Source organism: Denticeps clupeoides, chromosome 12 (genome assembly GCF_900700375.1).
Source record: "Denticeps clupeoides chromosome 12, fDenClu1.1, whole genome shotgun sequence".
NCBI lineage: Eukaryota > Metazoa > Chordata > Actinopteri > Clupeiformes > Denticipitidae > Denticeps > Denticeps clupeoides.
Genome location: NC_041718.1, coordinates 9,968,944 through 9,984,076, shown reverse-complemented (window position 1 = coordinate 9,984,076; position 15,133 = coordinate 9,968,944). Strand labels below are relative to the sequence as shown.

At 40.6% G+C, this 15,133-nt stretch overlaps 1 protein-coding gene across 2 annotated transcripts in view; it reads right to left on the bottom strand.

Annotated features, from left to right (window-relative positions):
* Positions 1 to 6,834: 6,834 nt before the first annotated feature.
* LOC114801141 (caM kinase-like vesicle-associated protein) overlaps positions 6,835 to 15,133 on the bottom strand; it is a 33,547-nt gene continuing 25,248 nt past the window's right edge. The window contains exons 2-11 of one of the 2 annotated variants that reach the window (XM_028999134.1): positions 13,850 to 14,052; positions 13,624 to 13,755; positions 12,759 to 12,833; positions 12,225 to 12,363; positions 11,835 to 11,955; positions 11,088 to 11,163; positions 10,711 to 10,847; positions 10,517 to 10,595; positions 10,297 to 10,384; positions 6,835 to 9,529 (exon numbers count right to left, since the gene is read on the bottom strand). In XM_028999134.1, the coding sequence (XP_028854967.1) occupies positions 9,221 to 9,529; positions 10,297 to 10,384; positions 10,517 to 10,595; positions 10,711 to 10,847; positions 11,088 to 11,163; positions 11,835 to 11,955; positions 12,225 to 12,363; positions 12,759 to 12,833; positions 13,624 to 13,755; positions 13,850 to 13,944 (1,251 nt within the window). In that variant the 5' untranslated portion in view covers positions 13,945 to 14,052 and the 3' untranslated portion in view covers positions 6,835 to 9,220. The remainder of the gene's footprint in view (positions 9,530 to 10,296; positions 10,385 to 10,516; positions 10,596 to 10,710; positions 10,848 to 11,087; positions 11,164 to 11,834; positions 11,956 to 12,224; positions 12,364 to 12,758; positions 12,834 to 13,623; positions 13,756 to 13,849; positions 14,053 to 15,133) is intronic. The other variant, XM_028999133.1, reaches the window with a different exon arrangement.

The following is a 15,133-nucleotide window of genomic DNA, read 5'->3' as shown; positions in this document are numbered from 1 at the left end:
TTTTACTCTCATCATTGGGAAAATAAAAGACATGAATGAATACGGTTTGTCTGAGTGGCAGAGGGACTCAAGGACTGTGAGGGGGTAATTTTGGCATCTTTTGAAGTCGGTTCATTGTTTTTTGAATTGTATTGATGTTCTTCTACTGCATCCTATGTCCTTTCCCACAGACTTCTCTCTCAAGCTTACATTTCACAAACCTCTCGACTCAAAAAACCCCTAGTCGCCCTTCCTTTTGAGACAGAAGAATGCCTACTGATCGGGCAGAAACGATAAAGGTGTAGCACCGATATGATATTGATATGCTATTGATATGCTGTGGTGCTGAGCCAGAGGAGAAAGCAAAAGATGAGCTCAAGACCAAAAGTCATGAGACAAGAATGTGAAATTACTAGTAATTAAAAAAAAACCTCAATCCTGCCCAAAAAATAAAGGGAACACCTAACATAATTTTAAATAAATCACACTTCTGTGAAATCAAACGGTCCACTTAGGAAGCAAAACCGACAACCCACACAAGTGGCTCAGGTAGTGCAGCTCATCCAGGATGGAACATTGATGCGAGCTGTGGCAAGATTGTCCATGCTCCATGGTTGTAATGGTAGCCAGCCCCAGTGCACCTTCAGCGTCCCACTCCTGAGAACATGCGCCCCAGGTCTGGACCTCTGACATAAATGTAACTCTGAGTACAGAAGAGTTCTTTGGTATGGTCCCATCCCACCTTAGACCCTGGTCTGGTCATGTCTATCTTGTGCCTGAACGGGTGAACGGTGGTATCTGTGGTGACGTGTGCTGCTGCCATGAGAGAAGAGTCCTCAGAGGAAAACAATGGTTCAGCATAATTTCTTCTCATCTTCAGTCTCGTTTTTTTGAGGAATGGGTAATAAACAGGAGCATGTGGATATATCTGGAAATATTTTATTCGGCACTAGTGTCCCACACACTGCTCCCTTGGTGCCTGTCATGGCTGCCCACTGTTCACTAAGGGTGATGGTTAAAAGCAGAGGACACATTTCGTTGTGTCACCGTTTGCTGTACTGCAGTGTTTCCTAATGAGAAGTACTTCACTTTTAATGTGTGATTTTAAGGGATCCTGCAAATCCAACTTCTGCATCATTCTCTCTGGAATGCATAAGCTCTAAAAGTTAAATTGTAACATTTGTACTTTTAATCAATTATTCTGATAAAGATCATTAATTTTTAACTGCACAGACCAAATGATCATGTGAGGTGCTGTTTCTGTTTTTCTATTTTGTAGGAGGAGCCTGTAATTACAGAACTCCTCCCATTCCTGACGCTGATTCGTGCTCCAGTCAGAGTGGGACTTTTAAAGATGCCATGGGTCCGCTGAGGAGAAGGGTAAAATATGCAAGACAGACACCATGTTTGCAGTAGCAGTCTATCCTACACTTCTTAGTGGCCTGACTGCTTTGCTTTGTCTTTGTATTAATTGTATTTCTTTTTGTATATTGACATTGGTAAAAATGTTTGTAACGTTTCCCTTCCTCATCCCCTTTTTTTAAGTTCTTGGCCATAGCCCAGGACGTAACATGGAATCAGACCTGGATGAAATATTCATTTAAATCTTGTAAAAGACTAGTGTGGTAGAAAGTTGTTGGCTGCAGTTGTTGATATGAAGAGACTTTAATAGAAATAGTACATGATAAATTACTGCTACTGCATAGCAGCAGTGCGGCGTGTCTTCATTAAATCTTTTCTGATTCTGTGAGTGCATAGAAAAAGTTTTACAACGTTTATTGATGTTGTTATATTATATTTTGGTTTTTTATATATATATATATATTTTTTTTTTAAGTTGATTATTAACATCATAAAAATGTGTTGGTATGACATTTTTTTCTTGTCAAGTGTACAAGATATACACAAACATAAGATACTCATATACAAGACAAATCAAATTAAACTATAGTGCAAATTAATTAAGGAACATAGTTGTCCAAAAAGCAATGATACAGGCATTCACCGACAACTTTATCTCGCTGATCTCTTTATCAGTCTCCTCCAAGAAGTGAATGACCACCAGCTTGTGCTTGTGATGTGGACGGTTACACGCTACATAACATGTGCTCTGAAAAGAAAAAAATGGCATGGAATCAATCAAATTAGCATCAAAGAATTTCTGATTCTGGATCCAACTCAATCCAATTGTTGTCAGGAAAGACACTAATTGGCACTGGAATGAAATCTAAAAGACTACAATGGCAGGCAATGGTGCACCGAGTGCTGTATTTTGTTGTGAAGTTTTGTAACGATTGATTGGAAGAGCTCATACTGCACATACATATCCTTGTGTCCTTGTGTCTATAAACTTTTGTCGCATATGTTGACTGTTTTGGTATGGTTAGAGCCTTTTGCAAACAAAATACGTCATTGTGACCATGATTGCCACTGTTTTGAAAATGTGCAGTTTGCTTTGTTATTGTCATATGGAGTCTGACTGATGTCACCATGATCACCTGATTGTGTATGTCGGTGTTCATGAGTATATAATGTCTCCTGATGTGTCAGCTGCTGGGAGATCCTTGTGTTTGCCTCCCCCAGAGCCTGCACAGCAGGAAATATGGGGTTAGAGGTGGGCAAAATGTGGTAGAAATAACAACAAATAGAGCAGTTGCATCAATAGACACATAGACTACAAGTCTACAGGATTAAAACATGCAGTCAGTACCCTGGTGTTGGCCTGAAGTTTATGAGGGTGACTTTAGTTGAAATGGCCGTGTCTCCAAGTTTCAGGACCGTGCCGCCCTGTTGCTTGAATGTCTGAAACAATTCAGACATGGGTAATAAGTCAATGTCCAGGTCTTCGCCAACGTCTTTCTTGCAGACAGGGCTCGCCGGAGCTAATGGATTTCTCCAGTGTGCGCGAGAAGTCCTGGTCACTCAGCTTCAAAACATCCAGCCCATTATTACACTCCTGGGAGAAGATAGAGGTCAGGTCATAGAAGGAAATAAAGCACCACGGCAGAGCTGCCATGTTCAGGGCAATCTGCTCAAAACGCAATAAAAAGGCAGTGTTCACGTTCATTATTATATTAAGCTGGTTACTAATCACAATGACTAGTTTACTGGAGCAAATCAGGGTTAAGTATATTGCTCAGAGACACAATCTTCTGTAATCTGTAATCTTTGTATTTTTCCGTATATAAGATTATTAGACTATACTGTATATTGTTTTATGCATGAGAAACACCACTGACCCGAATTAAATGTGTTTGCTCTTATACTTGGCCAATAAATACGATTCCAATTCTGAATGGTAGTAAGTGGCTTTCGATGGGCTCTTTCTGCATTCTTCTGGCAACTTCTGTCAAAGTCAGATACCCAATTTCCAATACTTTATGCACTAAACCATTCATAAAACCATGGTGGCGGGAACTTGTCCAGGCTGTCGTCTAATGCAATAATTTGGTGTGCACCACTTGTTTCTTTTGCACGATGAGAGGGTAGAATATGTGGAGCAGGTCCAGGTAACTCTGGATGGTAACGTAGTTGTGTCTAGACAGCTCAGTCACATCTTTCACCATCTGGTGCATTTCCACACACATCTGGATCTGCAGGTGTGGTGGAGAAACCATGTAAAAATAAACATCTGGCATTTAATAGACACAAGGATAAAGCCACCAGCATACCAGAAAAGATATAGGAAACACCAGATTAAAAAAGAAATCTCTCTTAAGAAAAATATAATTTCACTGACAGCTTACCAATTTACCGCGGGAATGACATCCAGCTCTGGCAGATCATTGAGGAAGGATGATGCGAACGAGTCCAGGTCATCCTCTGAACAGGCATGCTCACCATCCACATCAGTGTTGACCCAGCAAATGGATTCCCCTAAACTGCCGGAGTCAATGGGAGGTTGTTCTCCATCTGGATTTCACACAAACTGTTACGCTTCTAAACAGCCATGCAGACAGACAGACAGATAGATACTATTTATACAGATAGATATTATATAGACAGATGAACAGATAGATACTATATAGACAGACAGACAGACAGACAGAACAATAACGGATCAAATGGAATTATTCAATACAGCATTTTTAGCCCAGTCTTTACCTATAACTTTCCCTTTTTCCAAATAGTTTTCTGCTGTGAAATGTTTTGAGGAACTTTGTTGGGAAAAAAAATCAACCTTACATTCTCTACATAAAGTTATGATATATAAAAACACACATAACCTACGGTGCAACAGTTGTTAGAGAGTAATTGCATGCCATCTGCACGATCTGTTCATTGAGAAAAGCAGAAACGTCAGATGATTAATTTAACCCCAAAGAATGGCTACTGATTGGACAGAAAGGATGAAGGTGTAGCACCGACATGCTGTTCAGATGCAGTGGACAAAGCAAAAGATTAGCTCAAGGCCAACAGTGATGAAAAGTGTTAAATTACTGGTAATTCAAAATAAATGCTCAAACAAGAAATAAATGTGATTATGTATGTATTGTGTTTATTGCGCTCTACTGTATACTGTATTGTATTGCACTGTGTTGCTTGAGAACCAAATTCCTTGTGTGCCAACATATTGCGCCAATAAACATGATTCTGATTCTAAATGTATATGTTGCTACTGATAACATAAAGATTGCAATACGGTTTATTTTACCGTTAAACACAGGTAGGTGCTGTCAGACACATCAGACACAAGAGGGCAGTTCGACGCTGGTAATTCAGCATTAAAAGTGTAAACGTGAAGTTTATAAACATTTAAAAACATATTATTTAAGGTCCCTCAGTCAAATATAATAACCATAGTTAAGAGGTAACAGGTTTGCCTTTAACATTGTCTGATAATAATTTTTTTCATGTATGGACGGGCTGAGATTTTTGACGTGTGCAATACATGCACAGGGCTTAACTGTAAATATATATTTACACTGTTGTCCATAGTTTAAATAGAACTTAACTTTAACTCTAGCCGACTGCTCACTCAGATCCCTGTCAAATTTATTAAATTAACCAACTTTTTTCTATTACACAAAAGATGCTTACATATGAATGGAACCCATTGGAAACGCTGACCTCTAGTGGCACCTGGATAAAGTTACACATCAATCTGTATGTTGAATGGCATTTTGCAAATATGCCAAAGTGATATTTAATGATGAAGCAAAGAATATAACAAGACATAAACTTTATCAGATGAATCCACAGGTTCAAATCACAATCGTGTCCAGGTGCCCTCAGATTTCTTTGGCGTCAGAAATAATGCACCAAAACTTATGGTAGAAATGTGAACAGTTCTAATATAAAGCTCTTATCAAAGTAAGCTACTAGCAATTAACTAAAAATATCAACCACTAGCTGTCTAGTATTTTTTGATGCCTACTTTTTTAGGTTTTACAGGTCATTTTTACAATTCTTCTAAGCCAGTGGTAATGGATACATGCCTTCTGGTGATATACTAACCTCATTTCAGTATCATTTCAAATATCACCCTTTGTGAAAGTTTGAATGAAATAAGTGAAGCAGGGCAGTGGAGGCCTAGTGGGTAAAAAAGCAGACAGGTTGCCGGTTCGAATCCCGATCCCCACAATATCATTCCCACACACTGCTGCCCGGCCGCCTTTCATGGCTGCCCACTGCTCACCAATGGTGATGGGTTAAATGCGGAGGACACGTTTTGTCAAGTTTCACAATCACTTTCAATTCATATTGGGCTGGATATTGTATTTGTAATGTGTAACATTACATTTTAGTAAAATGTGTTCCAAAAAGTTAATTTCTGATGCCATTTTAAGAGATGAAAAAATTGTTCCCCGTTGATTTAGAATTAGTATTTTCTCTGTATTTTCCTCCGGTTACAGACAGAAACACCTTCTCTAGGTTCTGCTGAAGGACCTTGTGGTGCCTGTTAGTGCCAATTGACTGTAACAGACATGAAAAAGTGGCATTTTTTTTTGGTAGATGCTGGGAGAATGGCACTTACCTGACAGCATTGTGCTGAGTCTGAAGTTTGGTAGAGGAGGGACACTTCCAGTGAAGGCCAAGCTAAATGCTTCAGCATACATTCGGGTCAACGCTGTGCTTTCAAATTTGTCGACACAGCTTGGGAAAGGCCCTTTTTAACTGGACATACGCAAAGCAAGGCCTTTGGGACAAGCTGGAACAGAAACTGAGTCAGGCCTTCACCTCCAACATCAGTGCCTGAAGTCATATGTGTGCTAAAGAATGAATGGGCTCAAATCCCCATAGAAACTCTCCAAAGCCTTCAGAAAAGAAGAGCTGCTAAGCAGTTCAAAGCGGTGCAAAGCGGTGAAAAGCGGTGACCAACCCCATATTAAAGGCTATGTATTTGAATGCAAATTCATTAAAAAGTAGGTGTAATGGTCAGGTGTCTCAATGTTTTTGTCTATAATGTGCATGCACATATTTTTTTCAGCAGGAAAAAAAAATCATTTTATTTCTATTCTATATTTATTATATGGTACAGTATATGCACATGTTATACTACACATTATAATGTATTTTTTTTACTTTACAAATATGTTATTCAATATGCATGAGTGCAGGGAGTATGATAAATTGGTATTTGTAAAGAATGATACATTTATTTTCATTTGTAGTGGCCTGTAGTTGAACTCATCAGAGCCGTGTTGTGTAATACGCCAGCCTAATCTCCACATGAGCTTTTAATTAGCCTATTACATGTGACTGGGACTGAGCACAACTGAGTGTCCTAATGATGGGATCCATGGCAAACATGGAGCGGCAGGCAGCACTGGATATGTCTCCGAAGAATAATCGCGTCCATTTTGCCTTCAATCATGTCAGGAGCTGATAAAACGGAAACAATGATGGCAGTCATCGTTCTTGAGTTCACTTTTATTACCTTCAATTTCGTAGAACTCAGTCAAAGGAATACAGAGTTTCATATGAGAGGCAGGGCCACGGGTCCCACAGACAACTACACCAGTAAATACATCAGATAGTGCATGAGGAAATGAGTGGATATCTAATACGAAATGCTGTGGTACTGGATGCACTAAAAAGCATTGCTTTGATTTTTGTAACAGTATTTTGTCTTTTTGAAGAATGGAACCATTTCTCTGCTTTTCCTATACATCTTCCTGTTATTCTATCAGTAACATTTAGAACGCATAAAAGTACATGAAAATAATGTAGCATCCTAGGTACAAGAGATGCTAGGTACACATAGATTTATATGTGTAATAAGCACAATAGTATTCAACATAACATTTATTTGATCTCTTTATTTAAAGCAAAATGAAGGAAACGCTTGACGACAGTCACAAATGCAGTTCTTTACCTCAGCAAGGAATTCTACAGAAATACAAAGGTGCAAAACACACTAAAGGTGGCCCATAATAATAATAATCCACAAGCGTGAAGCTCCGCTGCTGCCATCTGAAAGGGTGTCCTGCAGGGGTCCACCTCAATAAGCCAGTTTCAAAATGCTTAGACAGCTAAAAGCAATGAGGAAGCTACTTATGAACCATAATTCCTTCTAACCCTAACCCTAGGTCATTGGCATAGGCATATTCCTGTTTATATATAATATCCCACATGTAAAAACTTGCTATAACAACTAGTCAAATAGGGGAAGAGAAGAACAAAACACAGAAATAGTGAAAAAGTTTCACTATTCCTAGAAGATATATAGGCTACACAAAGAATTTAGACATTCTGGAATGCAGATGGGTCTTGCTGTCCAGAGTAGCTACTGTCTGTGGTTATTTATTAGTACTTATTGCATCCTAATATACAACTAAAATAACTGTGCTTGCACTATCCTTTTCCAGCTGGAGCCAGGACCTGCTCAGGAGCTTGAGAAAAAAAGACCTTACAGAACAACAGTTACGTTAACATGAAGAGCATCACAGTATCGCAGTAGGTTGACTATTGCTCAGGTTATGATGATAACAGTTTACTCTTGCGGTGCCTTGTAACTAGTCACCTAAGGGGAGGACTTACGGCACACGGTCATTTTTGGAATTAATTTGACATAAGATACAAATGATACAAATAAGTAGATAAATAACTGTGACTAACAACAACTGGTTTTATTGTTGTTGTTGTTGTTGTTATCAATTGTATTAACATAAGAACACAATTATATAAGGAATATAGCACATTTGAGACAACGGACTTGACAATGGATGATTTAATAAAATTAATGTCAATATAACTTCACATTGCCATGTAAAATCCGTGTTCCTTGCTTCTCTAATAATGTAGGCTGGGGAATATTTAGTGGCACATAATGCTATATTTATTTATTTATTTATTTATTTATTATTTATTCCTCCACATGAGTCATGTGCATCTGTCAACGCAGTCTATGATTCAAACAGGCCAAATCACTTACTGGGATCCAGGTACGAAATATAATGCTTCTGAATGTAAAGCTAAAAGCATGAACTACCTTTTCATCTACCACGAATCTTGGACACGAATGTGAAGTAAAACTGCAAATCTTAAAAGGATGCATGCTGTCTCGGCTACTTCTACCAGGGTCGGTATTTACAGGAACTTTACAACTTAGCGAGCCACACTGCACTTTCCTGAGCTGAGTGCTAGAAGTAAACAGGAGCTGGATTTATACACCTAAAACCCCTCTGATTAATCCCAAATAAGAAACCCCGCCTGTCTCTATGTACACCTCTACATAATTATGAATGCAACCTGCTCTTTATACAAACCGGTGACCTGGCGATGCAGACATGACTGCCAGTGTAAAACATTTCAGCATTTCTTCTCAACGGAAGGCAGTGACCAAAACTTCAAGTGAACTTTACAAGAGATGCAGTAAAATGCCAACACTTTCCTAAATTGATTTGGGTTATTACAGATGATTTAACAAAATATACAGCAGGAGCAAATAAGTGAATGCACATTATGCTGAAGAGGTGAGTATCAACTTTGGGGCTACCCATATAACACACGTGGTAATAAGAATGTTTTAGGTATGCGTAACCAGAGAAATGACAGGGCAACACACAGGAGGGTGAAAGGCAGTCATGGTCGCTGGCGGCTCATGGTCGCTGGCGAGCCGCATTGTGATGTGGGTTTTCGTAGCGGATTCGGTGTCACCATGCCAGCAGCTAATATACAGTGTGGAGGGGGCGATGGTTAAAAGGTGTACCCGCAGTGCGTGGCTGGGTTTGCTGATGTGATGGAGGATGACGAGGGCAGTTTTAGGTGGGGGGGGACACTTTTTCTGTTTTCTTTTTCAACCATTCTGCTCATCCCCTGCCGAAGCCTCCCCGTTGCACTGTGAAGAGGGGTCAGCTACCTCCTCCGGGATGGGCTCGGTCCGGCTGGGGACGAGTGTTGGCGTGCCGGTGGCTCCCTCCCCACCAGCCGGGGGCTCTGTTGCAGGGGGACTCTGCTCTGAGGAAGCGGCGCTGTCAGGAGCAGCGGGTGTTTCGGTCGGGAGCACTGGGGTCTGCTCATCCCCTGCGGCTGGACTGGCTGCTGACGAGTTGCTCTGTTCTGGGGCTCTCAGCCTCTTCATGAGAGTTGTGACCCGAACCGCTTTCTACAAGACAAACGTTATCAAGCACTAAGTATCCAAATTTAATACTGTCCTCCTTCATTGATGTTTTAAGTAACTGGATTAAGATGTCAGAAGTGGCAAAATTATCCATTCTACAGGCATACACTCTTCATTCACGGCATTTTCACACCACAGAACAGAAGTTAGCAGAACACTTAAAAAAAGAGCAAACAAATGTGCTTAAACACATCTGAGGACTCTAGGGGTGAGAAAACAGTTGATTGCAATATTTATTGTTTAATGATCTGCATATGTTGACCTTAAGTTGATAAGTATGGGGTGGTAGTAGCCTATTGGATAACGTGTCCTGCTGTTTTTTAGACTTGTCTGGGTGATTAAACACTTGTCACATCATCGACTTATACAAGCATATATGTGCTACTAATGAAACCATGACGGTGGAGGGTTGGGAAATTCTCTGGGCAGAAATGGGAGGTAACCTTGCCGCTTATGACGTCATAAAGGGTCAAATTCCAGACCAACTGTCTGATCACCCGCTGTCTGAACAGCAAAGCAGAATGACCGAAGCACTCTTTACACCTATCACCATTTCTAGCCACTGTAGAACCCTAGACAGGTTAGGGAACTCATATTAATGTTAAATAATCTCACAAAGTGAAATTTTTATGTCATGAGACCATTAAAGTGTTCAACCTATGATACATTAAGCTTTCAGTATTGCAATCACAACCACAATGACAATAAACAAATATGTTGAGAATTTGGTTAAAACAGGCTGAACCTTTTACCTTCCACTTAGCTTTGGCAAAGTTCTTTTCTATCTGAGCACAGACTCCATCTTTAATATTCTTATCTGAAGCTGCATTTCCTGATATCCTGGGAAAAGAGGGCAGAAATGTTCATGAAAATCGACGTTTGCTTTAACACGGCATAATTACATAATAACTTTCTTCCTTATCACACAGATAATTCCCCTAATGATACAGATGCTCATTAAATCATCATTACCATTCATGGTTTATGGCCTCCTGTGCTGTGAGCCTTTGGTCCTGGTCTACTTCCATTAGCCGAGAGACAAGGCTTTTCGCTGTAAATGAAACTTTATCAACACCTTTCAACCTTTATACATGCAGCTTCTTTTATCCATTCACACAACTTAATTACATCCATTCATACGCAGTTGCTGCTCTTTGGAAACGTACCTGAGTCTGAGATGTCATCCCAGTAGGGAGAGTCAAACTCATAGTCTCCTGCCAAGATCTTACGAAACAGGTTCTTGTCATGGTTTTCATAATCATCGTCGTCGGTTTCATCGTAGAAAGGCGGGTTTCCGGAGAGCCTGAGGAGAAAAAAATGGCATGATTCACTGCAACATGAAAGCTAAAAGCTTTAACTTAACCTGAAAAATGAAATTAAATCACTAATCAGTAATTATCTATAATTATTACTAATTAGATTTAGAACATTTGTTCTATTCCAAAAGCTTTAGAAAATTTGGATAATTAAAGTGACTGCCCTTCTTCATTAGATCATTCTTTTATTACCCTTTAGCAGGTATACAGTATTTCAAACTACTCACAGAATGTACATAATGACACCCAATGCCCAGCAGTCCACAGGTCTTCCGTATCGCTGCCTTCCCACCACCTCCGGAGCTGCAGGTCGACAAGAGGTGGTTTACTATTTGCAGTATTTTCTTTTTCTAGAACACTACTGATTTGAAAATAATTAATAATAATTAATCAATTTCACATTCACAAATATGTTAAATAGGTACTAATGTGGTAGGAGCCTAGTGGGAAACAAACTTGCCTATGAACCAGAAGACCGTAAAATTCTCAGGTTCAAACCCCACTTACTACCATTGTGTCCCTGAGCATGACACTTCACCCTGAGTGTCTCGTGGGGGGGACTATCCCTGTAACTACTGATTATAAGTCACTCTGGATAAGGGCGCCTGATAAATGCCATAAATGTAAATTTGTCATAAGTATAACTGTCACGGAGGAAGGAAGCGCAGAGGTCTGACATGCTGGGAAGGGTTTTTATTAACAAATAAACAATAAATACAAATAAACAGCGGCGCGATGGCCGAAAACAATTTAACTACAATAAAGAAAAAGTAAAACTAACCCGTAGGCGTGTGGCGATTGCCAGAACTGAAAATACACATTCACATACTATACGTGCACTAACGTCCACGAAAATGCCGGAGACCTGGAAGGGGCGGAAATATCCGGCATTTATGCGCCGTCAGGATTGGCCACCAGTGTTGAGCACAGCTGCAGTCAATCCTGACAATAACTATTCTTCATTTCTGTCTCACCCAGGTATTCCGGGGTTCCACAGGGTTCTTTGATGAGGCCATTCTCCAGCTTGGCCAGGTGGAAGTCACTGATGACAATTTTGGAGTTCTTCAGACGGTTATAATACACCAAGTTCTCCAGCTGGAAGCATATGAAAACATAAATATGTTGTTCATGTTTGGATCATTCCTGTCCTTCAGCCTTGTGCCTGAATAAGCTTTGCATTTTTAAAATAATCTGAGCCTTACAAATATGTCCTTGTCTTTGGTATATTGTATCAGTCTCCAAAAATTAATTGAATTAACATATATCATTAGAAACTTATTTCATGTGAACCTGTCACTCGACCACATTTTTGGGATGCAATCTTGTGCTGCACTTTCATCTGCAGTCAGCAGAGGGCACCTGACCTTCAGGTTCCTGTGGACGATATGGAGGGAGTGCAGGTATGCCACAGCCTCCATCACCTGCCGGATCACATTGCTGGTGTCCCGCTCTGAGTAGTACCCCTGATCAAGGATCCAGTCAAACACCTCTCTGCCTGTGGCACTGAGGGGTGAAAAAGACCCCTCTTACTGACATGTTCTCACCACCTAATTACTATGCATGCAGTTATTTCTATTAGCATGTATGCTGTAAATGTGATATGAAGTTACTGTATCAGTTTGGAAGCACGGTGCATGATTAATATATTATCAGTCCATACTGCTTCTTGTGCCGACTAGGGGGCATAAAATGTATGAGAACTGCAGCTAAAGAGAATTTGGAGCATTAGAAATGAGTAATATGGGGAAAAGCAGAAGACAGAGAGTGTCTCAGCTGAGCAGGGCTCATATCTATGCTGCCGGTGGCTACAGAACCTCAGTCCCAGGAGTGCTCATTCAACATGTAGGCCCTGCTACTATAAAGAGCTTCATCTTTACCAATCACATGTTTGAACTCACAGTTCAAGGAAGAGGAAGTATTCTTTTCTGGTTTCATAGACGTCCACCAGCTGCAAAATGTTGGGATGTTTCACCCTGGAGTAGGAAAATGACGAGGAGACACGCAGGAGTTAAATAAGAGCAGCTGAAATCTTACCCAATCCTAGAGAAAACGTTGCAGGAGCATCTTAACAAATTCTATATTATGTACTGTAATTGTGAGAATTACTTTAGCAGTGCAGTGATCAGTGAGGGATCTTGACAGCATCTGTGCAAATGTAAATATTTAAGCATTTTGTTTCTGTGCATCTTTGGACATCAAGAGGCATAATTTCAAAATTATAATAAATATATGTTGCCTAGTGCAAAAGCACACCACATCTGGTGATGAATTGTAGGAGAAAATTAATTTCCAGATTTTGCAGGGCAGCCACGGTGCCTCAATGGACAGGAGACAGTTTTGTCGTAATGATATCTGAGTGAAGCTGTCTACTGAGATATCCAACGAAATGAACCATGGCAGAGGGCATGGTTACCACTGTCACTTGGCAATGCTGCAGGAGATGGGGATAATGGCTGAACTAATTTCACTCAGGGATGCAGAGAAGAAGTACTGCTCTCTATCCTCCCAGGAGATGCTGAGCGTCCAGTCAAATATCATTTTTCATTTTCTTTAAAAGAGTCTAAAACCTTAAAAATGTTTATTTTCCCACTTCCTGTCTTGGCCATTGAATTCTCTCCTGCCTGTGACACACACATCATGAAAAACTATGAATTATTAAGCAAAAATCAGGAAAGGACCAACATGTGACCACATTGAAATCCATGTACAGGTAAAATGGTGGAGAGCATGGAAATAAAAAAAGTCTCCAAAACAAAAACTCACATCTTCAAAATGAGAATTTCATTCTTTGCCGCCTTTCGCACTTTCCTCCCATCCCTTTTCAGGAATTTTTTGCAGGTGTACATTTTCAAAGTATTCCTGTCCTTGGCTCTAAAAATCTCACAGAACTCCTCCCTGTAACAAGCATCAACAGTGTTAGAAAAAAAATGTATTATAGCACACAATGTGAAGAGCATATTATGTTATTTGCGGTATTACAAATACTTACGATTTAACAATCTGTCCCAGGTCATACTTATCCGTCACCTCAGAAGGACTGTTGTAGTCCTTTTTCTCCCCGAGTGTCAAGCAGCCAAATGGCATGGCCTCTTCTCCCCTAAAAACCCAATGCAGCTGACATCAGTGAAGCACCTTCTAGCGACCGCACACTGACCACACACACCCAGAACCAGCCCAAATCTGGAACACGCCCTGTGGAGAGAGAAATAAATTGGCTGCACATCATGATAACTGCTCAGGGACTTGCTATAAACCAAATTTAATTTTGCGCTACTTGACTAGAGGACAGCGCTTCTGCTAAGGCCTTCTATGGGGGGGGGGGGGGGGGGGGGGGGGGGGTCAGAGGTGTAACTGCCGTGGCAACAAATGAGGCATTTCGAAACAAGGCGTTTATGGCACGGCACCCTGGGAAATGAAGGCAAATTAAAGCACTTGAATGTTGTTCTTTCTCTTCTTCTCTTTCCGACTCTATCACAAAGCCTCACGTCTCCCCAGAGACCATGAGTGAAATTAAACACAACAGAATTACACATTTTATTGCCACAGAGAGGTTTGGTGTTCTATGACGTGCCTGATTAGCGAACGACACTAGGTTGGAGGATTTCGTTTTCCTCAAATCGTAAATTAAAGTGGATCAATCAAACTTGGCTTGAAAAATTTTGTTTTGGTGATGGACTGGTCTGGAGTCAAGGAAAAGAAGTGAAAATCAATAATGGAGTAGAGAGAAGAACTGAAGGCAAACAGTGGGGAGCTGATGTGTTCAATAAAAAGGTCAGCAATCCATTTTAAACGTCTTCAAGCTGCTCTTCATATTGAGGAAAAAAAACATCCATCTTTATGATTATTATTTTCATGATATATTTCACCAATTTTGTTAAATGCATTTGTCTTATCTGGTGCTTTTCTCCCATGGATCATGCAGTACTGCATGCCGGAGGGACTGTGCAGCGATCTGATCGCTTTAGCTCAGTCAATCACTGAAAGTGAGTGCAGAGAAGACAAAAGGAGCCCGGATCGTGCCAACCTCCTCCTCACTGCTCGCACTCGCCTTCCATTCATCTCCGAGCGCTCGGCACACGCGATTGGAAAAGAGATGGAGGCAGGAGGGCAACTCCAATAAAAGCCGCCTCCCGGGGAAACATCTGAGGCCAATACGAGACGAGGGGTGGCTTCTTTCAGCCATGGATTTTCATTTGCCGCCGTGACGGCTTGCCTTTATAGAAGCCGTCGCTGCAACCGTGACCTTTTGTCGCTCTCTCGCTTTCCCAATGCT